The following is an 18,603-nucleotide window of genomic DNA, read 5'->3' on the forward strand; positions in this document are numbered from 1 at the left end:
AAATGTATTATCTTTTCGATTTACACACGGCATCTATTGCACGTCTGTCCGTCCTGGGAGAAGGATCCCTCCTCTGTTGCTCTCCCTGAGGTTTCTCCCATTTTCCCCTTTAAACTGTGGGTTTTCTCTGGAAGTTTTTCCTTGTACGATGTGAGGGTCTAAGGAGAGAGGGTGTCGTTTTCTCATACTGATATTCTGCACAAACTGTGCTGTTGTATTTGTTGTAAAGTGTCCTTATTGTAAAGTATTTTTACTGTATGTACAGCACTTTGGCTCGACCAAAAATCGTTTTAAAAATGTGCTATATAAATAAAACTTGATTTTATTTGATAATCTATCAGCTTGAGTCAAATATTTAGCATAATTTAGATTTGAGCTATTTCCCAACCTACATAACACAAACATATCTCACAATATTGCACAGTATTCTTCATTTTAATTATTGTTTTATGTTGAATATCCTCTCCTCATAGCTACCACTTTAAACAGCCAACTGACTCTTCAGGCCATAAAGTGTGTTGGAATGAAAATAACAAGCATGTCACATGATTATGATAACAATCATAAATGGATTGTCAGTGTGTGTGTGTGTGTGTGTGTGTGTGTGTGTGTGTGTGTGTGTGTGTGTGTGTGTGTGTGTGTGTGTGTGTGTGTGTGTGTGTGTGTGTGTGTGTGTGCCTCTCTGTGTGTGTGTGTGTGTGTGTGTGTGTGTGTGTGTGTGTGTGTGTGTGTTCTTGTGCCTCTGTGTGTGTGTGTGTGTGTGTTACGGCTGCTGCCTTCCTGGTCGTCTGAGTGTTTTCAGCTGTGTGTGTTCTATGTAAATGAGCTGTGCGGTTGCCCTCCCGGCATTGGCTGCCATCTCCTGGTCCGCCNCCCCCCCCCCGGCTTTGAGTTATAATAACACGTGGCTACAAATAGCAGAACAGACCGGCTCTCTAACGCCTGCTGTATGAATTATTTACTGGTAATCCGTGTTGATGCACAGCTGTGGACTGTCTAGGCTTGCACACTAATACTTGCACACTAATACTTTAGATCGGAAACTCCTGTAACCGGATACAGTAGTAACTGGTCTGGCTCTCACCTGACACCAGAAGGAAGAAGGGACAATTAGCGAGGACCAAATGTCTGTCTGATGATTTTATTTTTTTATTTAAAGGTCCCATGTCATGGCCATTTCCACTGATCATAATTCCATTGTTGAGGTATACTAAAATAGAAAAATACTGTGCAATTTTCCAAACTCACATTGGTTTCGCATACAGCATCTCTGTAAAGTATGTGTATTCAGCAGTATCCACTTTCTCCACTAAACGGCTCGCTGCAAGCCCCCCCCCTCCTGTGAGCCCAGTGTGCCTCTGTTGGTCGGTAGCGATCGCGCTGAGCTCCGTGGAGGTGGTGATTTCCTTGTGTTTAGCGATACACAGCCAAGCTCAACCTGAACACACACAAAGTCACAGCCGAAATAAAAAAAAATAAGTGTGGCTTGATATTGAGTAAGAAAAAGGTTTATAGGTTGATAAACGCTTTGAGAATGGGTCTGCAGAGCGAATTTTGCCGTGATCCCAACTGTCTGTTATCAGCCTGCAGCCAGGGACAGAAATCAGCAGGGCTGCCTGCACTGAGTGTGTGTGTGGATTGGTCAATTTGGACCAATCAGCGGGGGCGTAACGGCTCCGCGGACGTAACGTAACGGATAGGCCCATTTAGTACATTTGGTACGTGCTTTCGTAAGCACGTACCCGGAAGAATCAAATGGATGATGACAGGGTGTACTTTAAGGGTTTTGACTCTGCACACCGTTTACATGCAGAAAAACCTTCATAACACACAAGGGGACGGGTAATAAACGGAAAAGCATGTCATGGGACCTTTAATGCTCAACTCAAACAAGGTGTCTCATTGAGATTGTCAAAGGTGTGTACAGAGATAAATATACAGTTTAAGTTTTCTAGACACAAATATCATACATATTTGAAACTGGCTTCACGTGACGAAAATCAATTACAAGTGGAATTGCAAATACTTGTGGATATTCTTGAAATGAGAGGTTTCGTTTTTTTTTTAAGCTAATTCGATCGTGGGGAGCATATCATTTGAAACCAGTTCCCCTAGGATCAGTTTAAACATGCAGCACAGCTACAGTTACAATATCCTGTGACTTGATGGTGTAATTATTTATAGACCAGAGAGCAAAGGTTACAAGGCAGCTACTGTAGAAAAAACATGCAATGCAACTCCTATATGTTGGTTGAACGTGTGAAATTTAAGGAAGGAATTAAAGGCATACATGAAGTATCCCTTTCTTTAAGCATTATTATTTTAAAGCTTTCTTTTGTCACCTTTTGCACGTGTGTTGCTGTAAAGAAGGATACATGTATTTCAATGTTAATAATGTTAACCAATGAAATGTGTGATGCTCAGGTGAGTAATCAATAATGAATGTCTGTCTCTCTTGCTAGATGAAGCCAGAGATGGAGCACTTTGAGTGGGTGGTGATCCGCCACCCTGAGTTAGCGTCCTCCAGCAACGCTCAGAGCCAGGAAGAGCCGGCCTCCTCTGAGGGTCAGAACTCTGAGAACAACGGCTTACAGCAGCCAGAGAAACCTGCTGGAGACCTGTCGCCCTTCCTCTCCGCCCGCCACTTCAACCTGACCTCCAAGAACACTTCCATGTTCATGGCCGGCAACTTTGACTCCATCATAGTGGGTGAGTGGAAAATACTGTATGGTATTGGTGTGTATTTAGTCATTCTGGTCCCCTTTTCAAATGTTGCAACATTCAATATTATTAAAAATATATGTATATTTTGTAATATACACAGGTTATATATAGTAGTACAATGTCCACATTTCATTACTTACTTACTTGAACTCCTTGTGTTTATATAATAGGTTTATTACATTCTATTTGAATTTGTATTGGACTTGTTGCTTTAATTGTATTCTTTATGTTAATATAAATATCATTATTTTCCCCAAAATAATTGAACATTTTGACTTTTACTTATTTTCTTTTTTTTTTCAATCTTTTCTATTATTCTAAAATAAAGCAACTATCACAAAACCCAATTTCAAGTTTTCAGATTGTGATTTGTGGTGTGGAGTTTTTTCTCTCCTTGCGGTAGCTGGCCAAAGTTATGTTTTTCAGCTACCCGATTATTTATTTTTTTCCTTTCTTAAAACATGTGGAATCGTATCAAATGTGGTATTTTATTGTCAACCATTCATCGTAATGAACAACGCATTTTGATGACGATTTGGCCGTTTCTCAATGTCAAGTATACCTGCTATACTACGTCATCGAGTGACGTAGTATACTTCATCAAATAGTGGCTCTGCAGCAGGTATACTCGACATTGAGAAACGGCCTTTGTGTGTTTCTGAGTGTTTCTTCAAGTTACATAGACACTTTGGACTTCCAGCTAATAAAACTGTGTGCTCTTGTCTCTGATCAGGCGGGGGGGACGGTAACGCTCTGTACATCGACTCTGAGCTCAACCACGGTCGCGCTGGCCGCTGCGCCACCTTCGACAACCCCCCGCTGTGTGCCGAGAGCTTCCAGGTTGCACTGCTCGAAACCTGGGGCTTCCAGGATGCCATGGCCTCATAGTGCTGTACACAACACACACAAACACACACACACACACACACGCATGCATATAGATTAGATCCATACAGACACATTCATGTAGACATAATTTAACATTTAAACATTTAGATATAAAATGTCCAGCAAAGTGTTTCGAGGTGGGAAACACAGGTATGCAAACAGATATACATCCGTCCTGCAAATGCATAATATATGATTAACAATTTTGTATTTATTAATTCAGTTAATCCAGATTTGAAAACAAAAAAGTGACATTTTTATTTGTTTTCTGTTTATTTTTGTATTTACAGATTTTTTTTTTTTTTATGGTGTGCTCATTATGTTAAAGTATCTGGTTATACAGTATGAAGGAAGTCAGGATCAAATCTAGATAAGGAAGTTAGTTTTACCATGTCGGGTGTGGTTCGTTCATGTTCATGAGCTTAACATTACATTTTCTTAATGTAAAGTCAGTGTTTTATGATCTGTGGTTCATTTCAATCTGCCAAATTGTCTGTTAAGCTATCTAAAGTCCTTAAAAAAAAAAAATGTACCAGGCCATTAGATATTAGAAATAATGTGTGAAGTCAAGAGTTGAGTTAATGAGATGTTTTTAAATGTCAAAAGCAAAGATTTAAATCTAGTGTTAGTGGAGTGAGGTCAGCTAAGTTTGAATTAAGTCCTGATGCATTTCCCCCCATTTTAATTTGCTGTAATATTTGGGAGATCTGCTAATGTGGTAAATGTTTGTGAAACAATGGTGAATATGAGTGTTTCCATTTTGTACCATATGTCAAAGCTTTCATTTGAGTGAGTGGCAGTTTCTCCTTTGTGTTGTCTATGAATATTTGTGTGAATAAGAGAAGACACTCAAGGTGTTTTTTGGTTTACAAGTAACGGAGATCATGCAGTTTGCTAATCAATCTCCGAGTCTTACCCTGCTTCTTCCGTCCTTTCCCTGGTGAAGATAGTAACAAAAGAAGTCCAAATGTGTGCCGTGTTGGCAAAGTATTGTTGGGGTAATTATAAACGCTGTTTTTACGTATATGTTCAAACATGTGCTTCAGTGAAATATCAATTGAGTGAATACAAATGTATCCTGTGAAAATACAGCAACATGCTTTCAGTACAGTAAGCGACTTGGTCTTTCTTTTGTTGTTTTGCTGCTTTGTCTTATCTTCCAAATCTATCACATCTCTGTCTCTGCAAAGAGAGGGGGACATTTCTTCAGACTGTCGCAGTAGTGTGTCAGATGCCTTAAGGTCAGCTGACCATAAATCCACACACACACACACACACACTAATCATGTCCTACTCTATATGCAGCTAGTATGCCTGTCTACACACATTACTCTTAAATAAATACACAAATAGAAGTCAAAATACTTGCCGTACAATATTTATTGTTTATTTGATGTTTTATTCACATTTTTAATACCAAATGCAAACTGTTACCGATTTTAAAACATTTTCTTTTTTTTAATGAAACGTATAGCTGCAATATTAAAGTGGTTGGGAAAACATCCTAGTTCAAACTCAATACCTCATTTGACAAAATGGAGAGAAATGACACTGTTGCAAAGGACATTGTAGATGTATAGTTCTGGTTCTAAACCACAAACTGTATGACTCCTAAATAACTCATACACACGTTTTGATGTTTCTATTTTTTCTTTGTCTGCTTTTGTGGAAGCTGACGGTGAACTGCATGACTGGAAAACATTTAGCATAGATGAGTCAGATATACCTACAAATATATCTTTAAAAGCCTTCTCCTTTTGTACCCAGCTATATTCAGTTCAATGAAGTCCTTGTTAGAATTTAATCCCAAAGGACTGCCTTAAATGCATTGTTGTTGCTATAGACAGTACACATTTAACAACCATATTGTTACATAGTGCCATTTCACTTAACACTTCAGTATGGGAGCATCCCATTTCAATATTGTACATGAAAGCTCTATTCAAATAAATGCTCAATTCATTTGCAGTGGGTGTGGCACAGCCCTAATGCATCTGCAGAACTGTAGTATTTTTAGTGTTGGTGTAATTCCTTCTTTACAGTAAGTGGCATTAACTCTGTCTTGCCAGAGCCGTTCATTCAGGATTCACACTCAGCTTATCGCACATGCACTTCTATTTTTAGCGGCTCCTTTGGGTGTTGGTCTGGCGCATCTCCTGAAAAACATGCTTTCCAGCCTAAAGGAGTAAGATGCTTAAGTATTTAACCGTACACTGAGATGGGTCTCTCCTCGACCGGCCTCTGCCCCTCAGATGAAAAGGTGCTGTGGACGGCGGGGAGGGGGGATTAAGAGGTAGTCTAAGGCGGTCCCAGCTAAAGTTGTTTTGATTTACAGACAGGATGTTGTAATGTAGTATTGATAGGGAGGGTGGACACTGGTGTGTTATTGATTACATGTCACAAGCTGCCTAATATAATAGGCTGTACACCTCTCGTTTGAATAATTACCATTATATTTTAAGGATTATGTCATTTAGGAATACAGATATTTTGTCTTTATTGCAGGATTAATATTTATTCCACAGCATTAGTGTTTTGAAAACACACAGATTGGATTGAGTTTCTATGCCAGTGAAAATGAAAGACAGAGTTGTGTTTTTGGTCACATGCTGAAACCAGACCAATACAGGAAAAAGGCCAGATGTGAGAATTGCTTAGCTCAGACACTTTCTTTATTTAGATCCTTGGCGAGCACAAGGCTCTGTAGAATTATATCCTGGTCCGATCATGTATTAAAGAACAAAAACCACATATTGATTAAGGTTCTATATCCAGAATCACAGTTTAGTACGTTGATTAAAATGGTGTTGAATGCTTTATGGTGCATCTTGAATGATATCTTGACTGAATCATGGCTTTGTGAGAATTTCTCACCCTGTTTCCCCTCATAATCCAACCTCAACAACAGAAAAGCTTACATCCTCTTACATCTAAAAGAGTCGGTCCTGGATCAATGATCCAGTCCAGATCCATAAGTCAGTCGAGAAAGAGAGAGTAAAAACCCTCTCAATCATTGTGACCTTTTTGACATTCATGCATCACTGCACATCATCCGTGCATCAAAATGATCTTTTCTCCTTGCATAACGCCACCTTGCAGATGGTAGCCGAAGTAAGACGTTGGCCGAGTCAAGTGTTTAAAAGGAAAGAAGCCAGTGTAGAAATTGCATCACGATCACGAGTGAAGGAGCTTTACAGTGATAAAGGGGGAGGGGTCCTTCTCTGGTGCTGACTAGACAAGGCAATGCAGAGGGAGCAGAATGGAGGGATGGATGGAGGAAGAGAAGGAGGAGGATGCATGGGGACGGCACAAGCTCTCGGTGACTCACACATGCACACATTTCATATCTCCCATTATGTCCCCCTCCCCCCCCCCATCCTCTTTCTGGATCCCTAAACCTGCTCTTGCTGGGAGCTACACAGTGAAATGGGAATTCTCGTTTCCCTCCCCCCACCACAAACCCTACACACTGAGCCTCAAATTCTCTCACTCTCACATTGCTGCATATCACACCTGACTGTAAACCACCCTCAGTTGTATGGTAGAGTCCTGGTGCAAAATGCAGAAAATATGTTTTAACATAATGCAATATTAGGAATTTCAGTTCTTGGAGATGTCACTGTAATCAACTGTGACTCTTGAAGCATGACATTTATTTTACATATAATCTGATTTCTAATATATAAAAGGCATGTGCTAAATAAAATTATGTATTTTCTTTGTTTTCCCCCTGATTGATATGATAAATCAAGCATCATTTATTTATTATTAGCCTAACAGTCTCTCCACACCCTCTTGATTTCCCCCATCATTTCATCCTCCTGCTCCTGAAGGGTGAATGCATAGATATCAAAGGGGAAGCCTGCAGCGGAGCAAACCAAAGTGATGCCCGATAGGGGTGATCTTCATAACAAAAGAAAAAGAAAAAAATTATATAAAACACTTTCTTTGTACAAAATAAGTCAATTAAAGATTTAAACCCTTATTTCTTATTTCCTAAAGGCGTTGTGTGATCATGAACGCAAATAAATAAATAAATGAAGTTTATTTTGGTTGCTTCCCCCCCCACACCCAGTCGATGATAGGTTTTATCCGTACGGCCAAGTCAGGTGATACTTTCCGCTTCGCCATTTTGTGCTGCTGCGCCGGGTATTTATCAGAAGAGTCGTGACTATCCTGTTTACACACTGCTAGTTAGACTCTCCTGGTATTGTAGTCTGTGTCTCATTTCAAGACTGTGTCCTTCGTTTGGTTCCGCGCATTTTTGAGTCGACATTAATTATTAGATTTTGTACATTTAGTTTATTTTTATATACTTAGTGAGTAAGAATGTCGGCCGAAAGTCCCGAATACGCTCCGTTCTTCGCAGTGATGGGAGCCTCTGCGGCTATGGTGTTCAGCGGTAATTATCATTACATTTTACACTTAAACCTGGTTGTTTGTTACACAATATGCTAACCCATTGTTGCTTTTTGCATCTTACCCAGCTCTGAATTGTCTTCCATGGTGCGTGTCTTGGACGCTTCTTGTTAAAGCCACCCGCTAGCCTTGCTAACGTCGCAATGCTAATCTTGAGCTGTCATTTATTTTAGCCTTAGATAACAGCTAGCTGGGAAAAGCCATTGACTTTGTTTTTTTCTTAACATGCCAATGTTTTGTTAGTGTTAGTTGGTTAATGCTATTGTCGCTGCTAGCTAACAGACGGCTAGTTGGCAAGCTAGCTGATGACGAATACATGTTAGCTTTGATGTTAGCATACATCGGTTTTGTACGTTTTTAGATTTTTGAACTGATTCAGACAGGACAACATGGTGAATAATACTGAACAAACATGTTAACCATTGGTATTAAAGCCGTGCTTATTCGTTGACAGTCATAATGTATTGAATGTGTTCCTAATACATTTGGTTGCACTTGCTAGCTTTCTGCATTTAGCAGGAGGTTTAAAGGTGAGGTTAAATCCCACCTTTTTGCCACATGCCACACTACTGCATGCAAGGCTTAAGGGTGTTAAAAGCAATAGGGATTTAGTTGTATAAAATCTGATTTAATACAATAAAGTAATATTCGTTAAGCAATGGAGTAAAATATTCGGAGTGACGTCGATCTGCGTAAACTGTTCGTCATTCTGTCACAATTTGTCAATTCTGTTGTGTCGCATCTAATTTAGTGCAAATTATTTTAATCTGAAAAACTGCTCTATTGTACAACTCAAATAGCGATTGGAAACATGAATCAGCTGGTTAACTTCCTTATTGCTCAAAGGAATGACACAAGGTCACATGATAATCACATGATGATACTTTTGACTTGGAATTGCCATCTGAACATGTGAAAACTTACTAGAAAGTCAAAAGTTCATAATTGAGAATTCAAGTTGTTAAAGAAAATATGACACATTTGAATATAAAAAAGGACGTTTTGACTTTAAATTGTATCAGTGTGTTTGGATAGGAAGTGTTTAGTGACAACTCTTGAATCTGTCTTGTTTTAGTATTGCTCATACTTTTTTATATCTTCTGCTTTTTTATTTGTTTACCTTTTTTAATATAGCTACATAATATGATCAACTGTATCACAGCAGATGCCCTCACGTGACTGGTGGTATTGGTGAAGCTCCAATGGGAAATCAACAATCTGCTAATTGACCATGTTGCAGAGGGCTTGACCTGCTGTAGCTCCAGGCCTTTTGGCAATACTCTCATTTATGGTGGTAATAGTTTATAGGTTTTCATTAGGGAACATCACCAGAGAACGGCTTCGGTGTAAGAAAATTAGACAATATTGGAATCTATTTAGAAATAGCTTTTTCTGCTGGAGTGAAATATTGGATTCTGTTCCCACCTCTTTTTGTGTTATCACAGATTTATTCATCGAAATGCCTATTTAATAATCAGTGAATGCAAGGTTTTTACATGTTTTTTCCACACACAAAAAAGCTGACTTAGTAACTGGTGTTTGTAGTGTTAACGTTGGTAGGGAATCACAACTGAATTCTTACCAGCCCTAAAACGAAATGATATCCAGCTCCATGCCAAACCAACCCTGTCATAACTCAAGTTTAACGTGTAGTGATGGGCATGGGCAGCCTGGTGTTTTTTTGCCCCCTGAGGCTAGCTAGCTAGCAGTAGTACTAGTCTGTGGTGGTGACAGCTGGGGAATTAGCTAGCAGTGAGGGGATCATTCTGGCACAAAGAAGGATGTAGTAGCGGTAGGCAGGACGGGGACATGTGATCAGTCCGACTTCCCCATTAAGGATCTTAGTGTCTTATGGAGTCATTGGTAGAAAATCATAGCTCTGTGGTGTTAATCACTTTAGCGAACACTAGGTGAAGGCCAATGGCTGCTATTAACATCCTAATCTGTCAGTAAGAGATTGATAATAAGGACTAATTTAAGTAAGAAATTCTGTGGATGGCCAAAATCTCACACTTTTTAAAATGCATTCGATTCATCCTAATTAAATGGAACTGGTTATAATTTGCTGTGACGTTTTGGTGTCAGGTGATCTTTCAGTTCAGTAGCCTAGTGATGGCTTCCTGCTGTCTTTAGGACTGATGCCTCAATCAGAACAGGTGACAATCACAAGGTGCCGTCATCCATGACAGTACCACCCCTCCCATTATAGCTTTGCTGCAGTTATTCTTTGCTCTGACAACAGTGTAAGATGTTTGTTAAAAATCTTAAAACGTGTGTCTTACATTTGCAGGGAAAACCTTTTTTCAATTTCCTGTGCAGTTCTTTGATGGCCCAGTGACACCCAGTGATAATTTGTCGCAGAGTAGGTTTCTGTTATGCTTTCAGTTACTTGACCTTTTATATTACATATCCCTATCTCCGGCGAACATTCGCTCTTCAATAGAAGTTATAATTATTGATAGAAGCATATATGCTGTAGACATCCCTCAGCCTCTGATGCAATAGATTGGTCAGCAAGTCTAATAATTTCTGCTTGCCTCATGTATTTTTTACACACTGAGTGCTACAGCAAGCACGCAGTTTTCTTAGAAAGACCTTCCTGATTTTGCTATGCATAGTATCTCCCCGTTCAGAGCGCTCTGCTGTCTTTTGCGTGGGCACATTGCATGCAAGATCATCCCTAGCTGTGAGGCACCTCCTGCTCTGACATCACAAGACGTCACGAGGCATCCCATACGTGAAATATTCTGCAGGGAGGAAAAAAGAAAATGTGGGGAAAAAGCTCTCCACCTAAGCTGAAGGGATTAGGATTAAAACCCAGTGGTTGTGCCTCCACATTGATGCCGACACTGCTCCTGCCACCCAGCAAACCTTTAATCATCAGGACAGAATGGCAGTGTTTGAGGTCTCCGGTGTTTCTCTACCAACCCTCACCTGTCACACCTCAGTGACGCCAAGCTTACAGAGAAAGAGTGGAGTCGGGGGATAACGTTACAGACGGTAACATGTTACGCTGGTAGTTGATGGTTGAATAACTAAGAGAATCAGCTGTTCAGAGGATGGTTTAGGCGTTTTTCGAACATTGTTCTATAGATCTTTTGATATGGCTTATTTAGAAAATGTGATCTTCTATCTTGGTCAGCTTTTACATTTGAAATGTGGAGCTTGGCTTGTGTCCTTTGTTATATGTGATGCGCTATATAATTTGTGAAGGCGTTGGTTAGAAAACCTAGTCCACCAGCATGAGACTTTGGCCAGAAATCCAAATATTTCTTGTTTTTCTGACTGCTTGCAACAACAGTGTCCAATTTATAATCAGACAAATCTCTATAGACGGGCATGAGTGATTTAACCTTGTATCGACAGCATCATTCTGGTGATGTGTCGAGGCAGTGGCCGGCTGCCACGTGCTCATTTGAAGATTGTCAAGCGTCATCTTCCCGTCTGCCTTTCTAAATCCATTTGCCAGAAAGCCTCGCAGCTAGTCTCCGAGTTAACCAAACTATCTTCAGGCTTGCTCAACACCGACTTAAGAAAATAAGTTAACAGAGAGCCGGGCACCTCAGGCTGTATGCACATTACAAGGCTGTCCAAGATTATATCTCCAGAGCCTTTTCATATGTAATCATCAGTGTGTTGGAAATGGAAAAACCATTACTTTGCCAGGTCCTTGTTTTACACCAACATTAAAACAAGGTTAGCACAATAATAAAGCATATTTGCTTACTTTATGATATAGCATTGCACCATAGTTGATGTTTTACCAAGTCACATCATATTTACTGGCAGCCATTTTGACATCTGTTTGCTAATTGCATTCAGGCAACAACTAGCTTTTACATGTTTTTTCGAATCAAGAGAACCCACAGAGAGCAAACGGCATCAATAAAGATTAAAAACATGTTTCGCAATAAATTACATGGAAATATTGTCCGAACATCAGCTGGAAATAGGAACACCTGCAGGCTGCATGTATGAACACATATATTTGATTCTAGATTCTGGTCAGTGCTGTTTATCTTGCTTCTGCTGTGTATGAGGAAATGATGTGTGCGCACGCATGCACACACACACACACACACACCTGTGACGTTGGAAATGTTGTCCAACCAGCCTGTCTCTGATCCCTGACACACACTCGCATTCATTGTCCACCCTGGCCTTCTGTTGCTTTATTTCTAAGATTTGTTTTTCTAATCCTTATTGAGGCTCTAAGGATAGAGAGTGATGCATGCTGAACAGATTGAAGGCAAATCTGTGATATATGCAAATTCAATTGACTCACTTATCTCACCTGGAAGCTATTTCATTCTTCTTTGTTTGTATTGGGTGCTTGCGGTTCTATATATTTCTCATTTGATTTGAAAGATTATTGATTTTCTCTTTCCCTCCCCTCCTGCAGTCAGACCCAGTTGTGACATAAATGCTTCCTCCTCAGTCACAGTCTGACGTAGATAATTTGCAGATGGAGCTTTTTGTTCTCCCCCCTCCCCGACACAATACAGTGACGTTTGCCAGAGTGTGGACTGGAGACGCCACACAGCAGATGTCAGCGTGTGTCCTGCTTGTTTCCTCTCCTGTACTGATGCTCTCTCTCTGGGGATGCGGCATCGTGCTTCTCTTATAATGGCAGCAATTCCCTGAGCCTTTTCATTCAGAGAGTGATTTACAACTCTGCAGCAGTCCGTCAGGGTCCATTCCGAAATTACAAAAGCTGAAGCACGAGGAGATGAGACGAAAAGCAGATTTTCAGTTGCATATCTCTGCGACAGCGTTTGGTTATTTCCCGTTTTCAAACAATTGTGAAAATTCCCCTCATGGAGCCATGTTGGATTTTTAAGGGGAACAGAAACTAAAATATTTTCATAATGCTTATCCATTTCTGATTTCACTTCTGTTTTAATATTCAGCTATTCCCTGTGGTTGCTGTCATCCTTACACTAACCTTTAGTCACTTGCTTCTGGGTGTGTGTGCCATCTTGTTTGTTTAGCTAAAATCATTTCCCCCCCTCTCTTCCCGTCCAGCCCTGGGAGCAGCCTATGGAACAGCCAAGAGTGGGACAGGCATCGCCGCCATGTCCGTGATGAGGCCGGAGCTCATCATGAAGTCCATCATCCCAGTGGTCATGGCGGGTATCATAGCCATCTACGGCCTGGTAGTAGCGGTGCTGATTGCCAACAACATCTCAGAGAAGGTCACCCTCTACAAGTGAGTGCAGCTGAACAGTCATACTTTGTGTTGTCTACATTTCTCCATTATTTGGGAGATGTCAAAAATACATTCGTTTCATTCTAAGGCAAAAATATACTAGGAAGGTCTCATTAAGTCTATAAGGCAATACTGATGTGGCTCTGCTTCTTGTCAGGCTTGGCGTAAGAAATTACATAAACAGTCAAATATAACACTGATCCTAACCTGACATTTTATTATAGCTCTACATATTCATTCATATTTGATGCATAAAAGCCAAATTGTTGCACCAATAACATTCGTACACAGCCAGGGTAGTGAACAAGTATGACTACAATTGAAACACTTCCTCCTGATTCAGCCTTACAACTCTTCACACTGCAGTCAAAAAATAGGGGTTACCATGGAGTTACTTAATATAGATTTAATGATATATTTTCATTGAAATCCATAAACGTGCTATATTTTTGACATTTATCCTTTTCATGATATGGAAAGTAAAAATATGGCATGATTTTAAAAAGACAATAACTCTTAAATTGTATTTAATTTATAAATATATGAGCAAATCTACAATGAGTTGTCTGCGCTCTCATTTTCATATTTTGGAGAAAGATTGATGTATTTACGTTCTTCACAGCTTTTTTTTGTTTTGTTTGATCATTTAAAAAGGTAGGAACAGTAAAACAAGAAAAGCCTGTTAGATTAGATTCTTTCAGCAGCAGACTCCTTTAACACCTTATCAACTAAACAGTGTTTTCTGTACTGCCTTTGGCTCCGAGAATGCATATCAGGCACTGAGTCAAAATGTCTTCAGTCGCTCAAAGTGTTATCTCAGACCACCAACGTCCCTCATGCTGACTGACTCTTTTCTGTGTGTGTTCAGGAGTTTCCTCCATCTGGGCGCGGGGCTGAGCGTGGGCCTCAGCGGGCTGGCAGCAGGCTTCGCAATCGGCATCGTGGGCGACGCGGGCGTGAGGGGAACAGCTCAGCAGCCGAGGCTCTTCGTGGGCATGATCCTCATCTTGATTTTCGCAGAAGTCTTGGGTCTCTACGGTCTCATCGTCGCCCTGATCCTCTCCACGAAATAAACAACCCAAACATCTCCACTACAAAGATCTGTCCTTTATGTTGCTGCTGGAGAATAAGTGTAAAAACGGGGGGGGGGGGGATTGTAAAAAAAAGTCTGCCGCTCGAGATGAAAGAAGTGAAGGCGGAGAAAAAATGAATTAAAAATGGCTCCATAAATATGGTCTTATCAACAATGTGTACAGTTGTCCCAATTTGATAGTCAACTTGTAAATGCGCGATGTAGTGATTTGTCTGTCGTGTGAGTGTGTTGTGTGTGTGTGTGTTTCAAAATTGTATGATGAAGATTCCTTTTTCCCTCCACTTATTTCAGGCCTTGAGGCAAGCCGAGGCAGCTTGTCTGGTCTCAGAGAGCTGACCACAGGCTGCACAGCTCCTCCCCACACACACCTGGGAGTTGACACAATTTCTGCATTAATCTTGAGGATCTATTTGTAAAGAGAAATGTAAATGGACTTTTTTTTTCAACTGATTTTTATTTATAAGAAATTGTTCATTGAACTGTTTAATGCAGTAAAAGTCTTTAATTCCCCAGGATATATTATACATATATACAGACATATATAAATATCTACATAGATTTAATGCACTGTGGGTTAATTGTGATAAGTGGTTGGAATTCCTTCTGGATGTAACTCATGGTTTAATAATTAAGATTGCCTTTAGTATGTTGCTGGTGAAGTTGGAGTTTTCTGTGTAGCTGTATTCTAATCATTACGCAAACATTCAAACATCAGTGTTTTTCCTGTAGTACTGCTGTTTGCATTAAAGGTGTGTGTGCGCCCCGTGATGGGTCTCACAATGTGTAATTTCCAAATTTCATCTCCATCTTATTCACCTCCTCCCTCCTCCTCATCTGTGGCTGTAACTCCATCTCTTCCACATTCCAGCCATTAAGATCCTGCATGGGTTTCAGTGTTTTGTTGCTGTTGGATATGAAGCGGAAGAGCAGGCTAGTTTCAGAAGATTTAATCCAGATCTAAAATAAACTACTTGTTTTAAAAAAAAATAATAAAGTTTAAATGACACAAAGACCTGGTGCTTGTAGCATGCGGCAGGAACCCAGTGAGATGAGGGGCCTAGTTTCACTCAGAGCCGGTCCAATTTGATCTGGGGTTTGTTTTCTGAAACTGCTGCTGACGCATTAACTAAAGAGCCAATCTACAATCCTGTATTGCCACTGATATTGAAGTTATCCTGATGTGTCGACGTGTGTCACAATCGAATTAAAGAAGATTCCAACTTAGATGTGACTGGCTTCAAACACAATGGATGTATATTCTACAGTGACACTTTCAGAGGAAGCATGCCTTTACATGACTTGCACTTTTAATATCATTATGTCCATGTCTTCCTGTTACACTTGTGAATGTAGTTAACACAACAGATGTGAGTTAACACTGACATAAGTTCACACAAAGCCTGCTCTGTACATTTGGCAGATACTGACATTAGGTATAAAAGGTTTAAGAAAAGAGTTAAAAAGCAGATAATTAGCAAACAGTTTAATATTGTTAAACTGTACAGGACAAAAATGCAACATGGAAATCATCCGAACAATAACTAACATTTATGTATTACAATGTACATTTTACAGAGCCTCTGTTCAAACGTAAACCATTTTGAGCAAATGTAATCTTGGTTCAAGATGTTTGGATGCTGCTGAGCAGAGTCTGAGCGATGCTGCTGATGGCACTGAAGGTGGCACTGTCGGGAAACGACTGCATGAAGTCTTTGCCCTCCTCTAGGCTGGTGCTGAGCAGAGGATCCAAGGGCACAGAACCTGAAATGGACAAAACATGATGTTGATTAACCAAACGACGTTATGCCTTAAAAGTACCACTCCCAAGGGATTCAGTAATTCATGATAAATAGTGAGAGTCAAGTGGATGTTAAGGGATATTCACTAATCAAATACTTCCCTGTGTAAAGCAGCACAGACACCGGGTGATCTGAATTAGCTGCATCATTACTCAAGAGATTGATCTGCATACAAGGCCGATAATCCCTTAGGGCAACCATTAAATGATCTATTAATTTGACACAGACCTATTGATGAGTATGCATCAAGCCCTCACTGAGGTATTTTTAAACCTGCTGTGAAAATCTGAGATCCCGATCGACCATTTTAGCAGCATGACAGTGATGTAAAATGCTTTCGAAATCACGAATGGAGGGTGAGGGGGATGTCAGTGTGGTGCGACACCCTGTGGCTGGAAGCTAGCATTACATTTGATTCAACTCCACTGGACTCACCGAGGAATATTGACCCGGTCAGTTTGGCTAACTCTTCACCTCCACCTTTTGAGAATATGTTGCTGCACTCCTGAAAAGAGAGAATATTTGTTAAAAAAGAGAGAAAAAACGTATTATTAAACGTATTTCTTGGGAGATCTAAATTGAGTACATTTTTAAAACAGGTAATACAGCAATTTATTGTAGAGGTTTTTTCTGTCCTTCATTGTCTGACTTTGATGCACATTACTGTAACTACGATTTCATTAGGAATGATTGATATTTCATTTCTGAACTGGACAAAGGTTTACTTACTGAGCAGTGCGGACAAACAAACCCGCTCATGTTCTCGATGATGCCCAGGATCCGTACCCCTGTTTTCTTACAGAAGGTGATCTCTCTCCTCACATCTCCTGTAGAAACTGCCTGTAACCAACACATAACAGGAAGAACAATCATCACTGGATATCATAGGGTCTTGTTTATAGTTCAATAAATAGCAGCTCAACTGGCTCACATAGACAAGTGAGCCACAGTGCCCTTCATGCTACTGTTTAAATTTACTTTTAAACAGACATGTAAAACCATATAATTGTATGTTGTTGCAAAGTTACATTTGTCAGTGAATTCGCCAGTTTTAGTTGGTCTTCTAAATCCTATTATGGACTGTAAGATCTCTGCAGCCTAGTCTATACCTGAGGTGTGGTGACCAAAACAGCTCCATCCAATCTGTGTTTTTTAAGGTTGTCCAACACCGCCAAATGCTCGTCAGACGTGCCTGGCGGGGTGTCGATGAGCAGCACATCCAGCTCTCCCCACGCTACATCCGACACAAACTGGCCAATCAAAGCTGTGAGACGGGACATTCAGAGAAGGAGAGGATATTGGTTGAGGAAGGTGTTAGAACCGTGTTTAAACCATGCCCCACACGTTTTTTCTTGAGACACAGAAGAATAGGAGAATAGTTTACCTGTTTTCTTGGGCCCCCTCCACACCACTGCTTCATCTGGGTCCTCCAGCAGGAAGCCGATGGACATGAGGGCAAGGCTCTTCTCTGCATCAGTGTAGACCGGCACCCATCCTGAGTCACACTGGTGCACGTCAGTCCGTCCCACATTCAGCATGCGGGGGATACTGGGGCCACAGAGGTCAATATCCAGGATGCCAACCTGATGAACACAGAGTAATATTAGTAAGTCCATTTACTTATGCTTACTTTTCCCTAAAAGTATGTATTGCGCACAGTTATAAACTGATTATTATCACATTGCAATTAAATAATGGGGAGTAACATACTGACTGTTTATTATGTGTTCTTGCATGATGCGTTACAACCACGTGTACAGTGTTAAATGACACTCTGCTGCACATACACTCAGCAGGTCTTTGAACTCACCTTGTTGCCAGCATGCCTGAGAGCCAGGGCTAACTCTGTGGTGATGGTGCTCTTTCCCACTCCTCCTTTCCCCGACAGCACCAACACAACATGCCGGACCTGGGACATGCCCCCGTCTCACATGAAAAGGAAAATGAGGTTTATTACGTCATGAACGCAGCAGATAAATGTAAAGTTAGTACTAAAGTTATGTCGCAGTTATGAAAGGGAGCACGTTCCATCACCTGAGTTCAGAAGTTCAACGTAACTAGGTGAGAGTTTGATATGCATAACATTAGAAACTATATCATACATTTTTGTATCAAGTTTAGCTTCTCCGAGGATATAGAAGTATTTCGGTAAGCTCCTATTTAGCAGCTGAAAGAGCTGAATCTTTCAAACGTAAGCCTATTTCTAATTAGCTCCCGCTAGCCGGTTAGCTAAGCTATAAATGCGTAACTAATTTACAACAGTCAGCAGTTTCTAACAGCTGCCATCAATAAAGAACAATGATACGACCTAATTATAGGAATGTAACCTTCTGATGAACTTTGTTGACGAGTAACTTTGACTTACCATTATTTTGTTCCATGTTTTGGATTTGATGCATGTACCGAATTCAACTGCTTCCGTATAACACCGTGCCACCTAGCCAATCACACACCCCCTGTTACAGATAAGT

The 18,603-nt window shown here is 40.4% G+C and overlaps 3 protein-coding genes across 4 annotated transcripts; 2 read left to right on the forward strand and 1 right to left on the reverse strand.

The window, feature by feature from the left end:
- Positions 1 to 2,456: 2,456 nt before the first annotated feature.
- On the forward strand, positions 2,457 to 4,726 carry LOC104958642 (TBC1 domain family member 24-like). Its single transcript, XM_010786397.1, has 2 exons — positions 2,457 to 2,709; positions 3,458 to 4,726. The coding sequence occupies exons 1-2, from the start codon at positions 2,463 to 2,465 to the stop codon at positions 3,610 to 3,612; spliced, it is 402 nt and encodes a 133-aa protein (XP_010784699.1). The 5' UTR covers positions 2,457 to 2,462; the 3' UTR covers positions 3,613 to 4,726.
- A 3,019-nt stretch (positions 4,727 to 7,745) lies between these two features.
- atp6v0cb (ATPase H+ transporting V0 subunit cb) lies at positions 7,746 to 15,318 on the forward strand. The gene is made up of 3 exons (XM_010786401.1): positions 7,746 to 8,014; positions 13,057 to 13,240; positions 14,109 to 15,318. Exons 1-3 carry the CDS (start codon positions 7,942 to 7,944, stop codon positions 14,311 to 14,313), a joined length of 462 nt encoding a protein of 153 aa, XP_010784703.1. The 5' UTR covers positions 7,746 to 7,941; the 3' UTR covers positions 14,314 to 15,318.
- nubp2 (nucleotide binding protein 2 (MinD homolog, E. coli)) lies at positions 15,314 to 18,600 on the reverse strand. Of its 2 annotated transcripts, none has more exons than XM_010786399.1 (7): positions 18,498 to 18,600; positions 17,943 to 18,058; positions 17,517 to 17,715; positions 17,242 to 17,396; positions 16,862 to 16,972; positions 16,568 to 16,637; positions 15,314 to 16,094 (listed from the first exon to the last, which is right to left on the reverse strand). In XM_010786399.1, exons 1-7 carry the CDS (start codon positions 18,529 to 18,531, stop codon positions 15,955 to 15,957), a joined length of 825 nt encoding a protein of 274 aa, XP_010784701.1. In that variant the 5' UTR covers positions 18,532 to 18,600; the 3' UTR covers positions 15,314 to 15,954. The 2 variants fall into 2 exon arrangements, with proteins under 2 accessions (XP_010784701.1, XP_010784700.1); XM_010786398.1 differs by lacking the exon at positions 18,498 to 18,600 and adding an exon at positions 18,167 to 18,321.
- Between the last annotated feature and the right edge of the window lie 3 nt (positions 18,601 to 18,603).

This window comes from Notothenia coriiceps, unplaced genomic scaffold (assembly GCF_000735185.1).
Source record: "Notothenia coriiceps isolate Sejong01 unplaced genomic scaffold, NC01 NC01_scaffold00029158, whole genome shotgun sequence".
Lineage (NCBI taxonomy): Eukaryota > Metazoa > Chordata > Actinopteri > Perciformes > Nototheniidae > Notothenia > Notothenia coriiceps.

What these genes read in the sequence shown, in the direction of transcription:
- LOC104958642 (XM_010786397.1), top strand. Translation starts at nt 2,463, where the DNA reads ATGAAGCCAGAGATGGAGCACTTTGAGTGGGTGGTGATCCGCCACCCT. An exon ending in CTTTGACTCCATCATAGTGG is followed by an intron (nt 2,710 to 3,457) that starts GTGAGTGGAAAA and finishes GTCTCTGATCAG; the next exon opens with GCGGGGGGGACGGTAACGCT.
- atp6v0cb (XM_010786401.1), top strand. Translation starts at nt 7,942, where the DNA reads ATGTCGGCCGAAAGTCCCGAATACGCTCCGTTCTTCGCAGTGATGGGA. An exon ending in TGCGGCTATGGTGTTCAGCG is followed by an intron (nt 8,015 to 13,056) that starts GTAATTATCATT and finishes CTTCCCGTCCAG; the next exon opens with CCCTGGGAGCAGCCTATGGA. An exon ending in GAGAAGGTCACCCTCTACAA is followed by an intron (nt 13,241 to 14,108) that starts GTGAGTGCAGCT and finishes GTGTGTGTTCAG; the next exon opens with GAGTTTCCTCCATCTGGGCG.
- nubp2 (XM_010786398.1), bottom strand. Translation starts at nt 18,236, where the DNA reads ATGTATGATATAGTTTCTAATGTTATGCATATCAAACTCTCACCTAGT. An exon ending in CGTTGAACTTCTGAACTCAG is followed by an intron (nt 18,059 to 18,166) that starts GTGATGGAACGT and finishes TTTTCATGTGAG; the next exon opens with ACGGGGGCATGTCCCAGGTC. An exon ending in TTTTGGTCACCACACCTCAG is followed by an intron (nt 16,973 to 17,241) that starts GTATAGACTAGG and finishes TGTTGGTTACAG; the next exon opens with GCAGTTTCTACAGGAGATGT.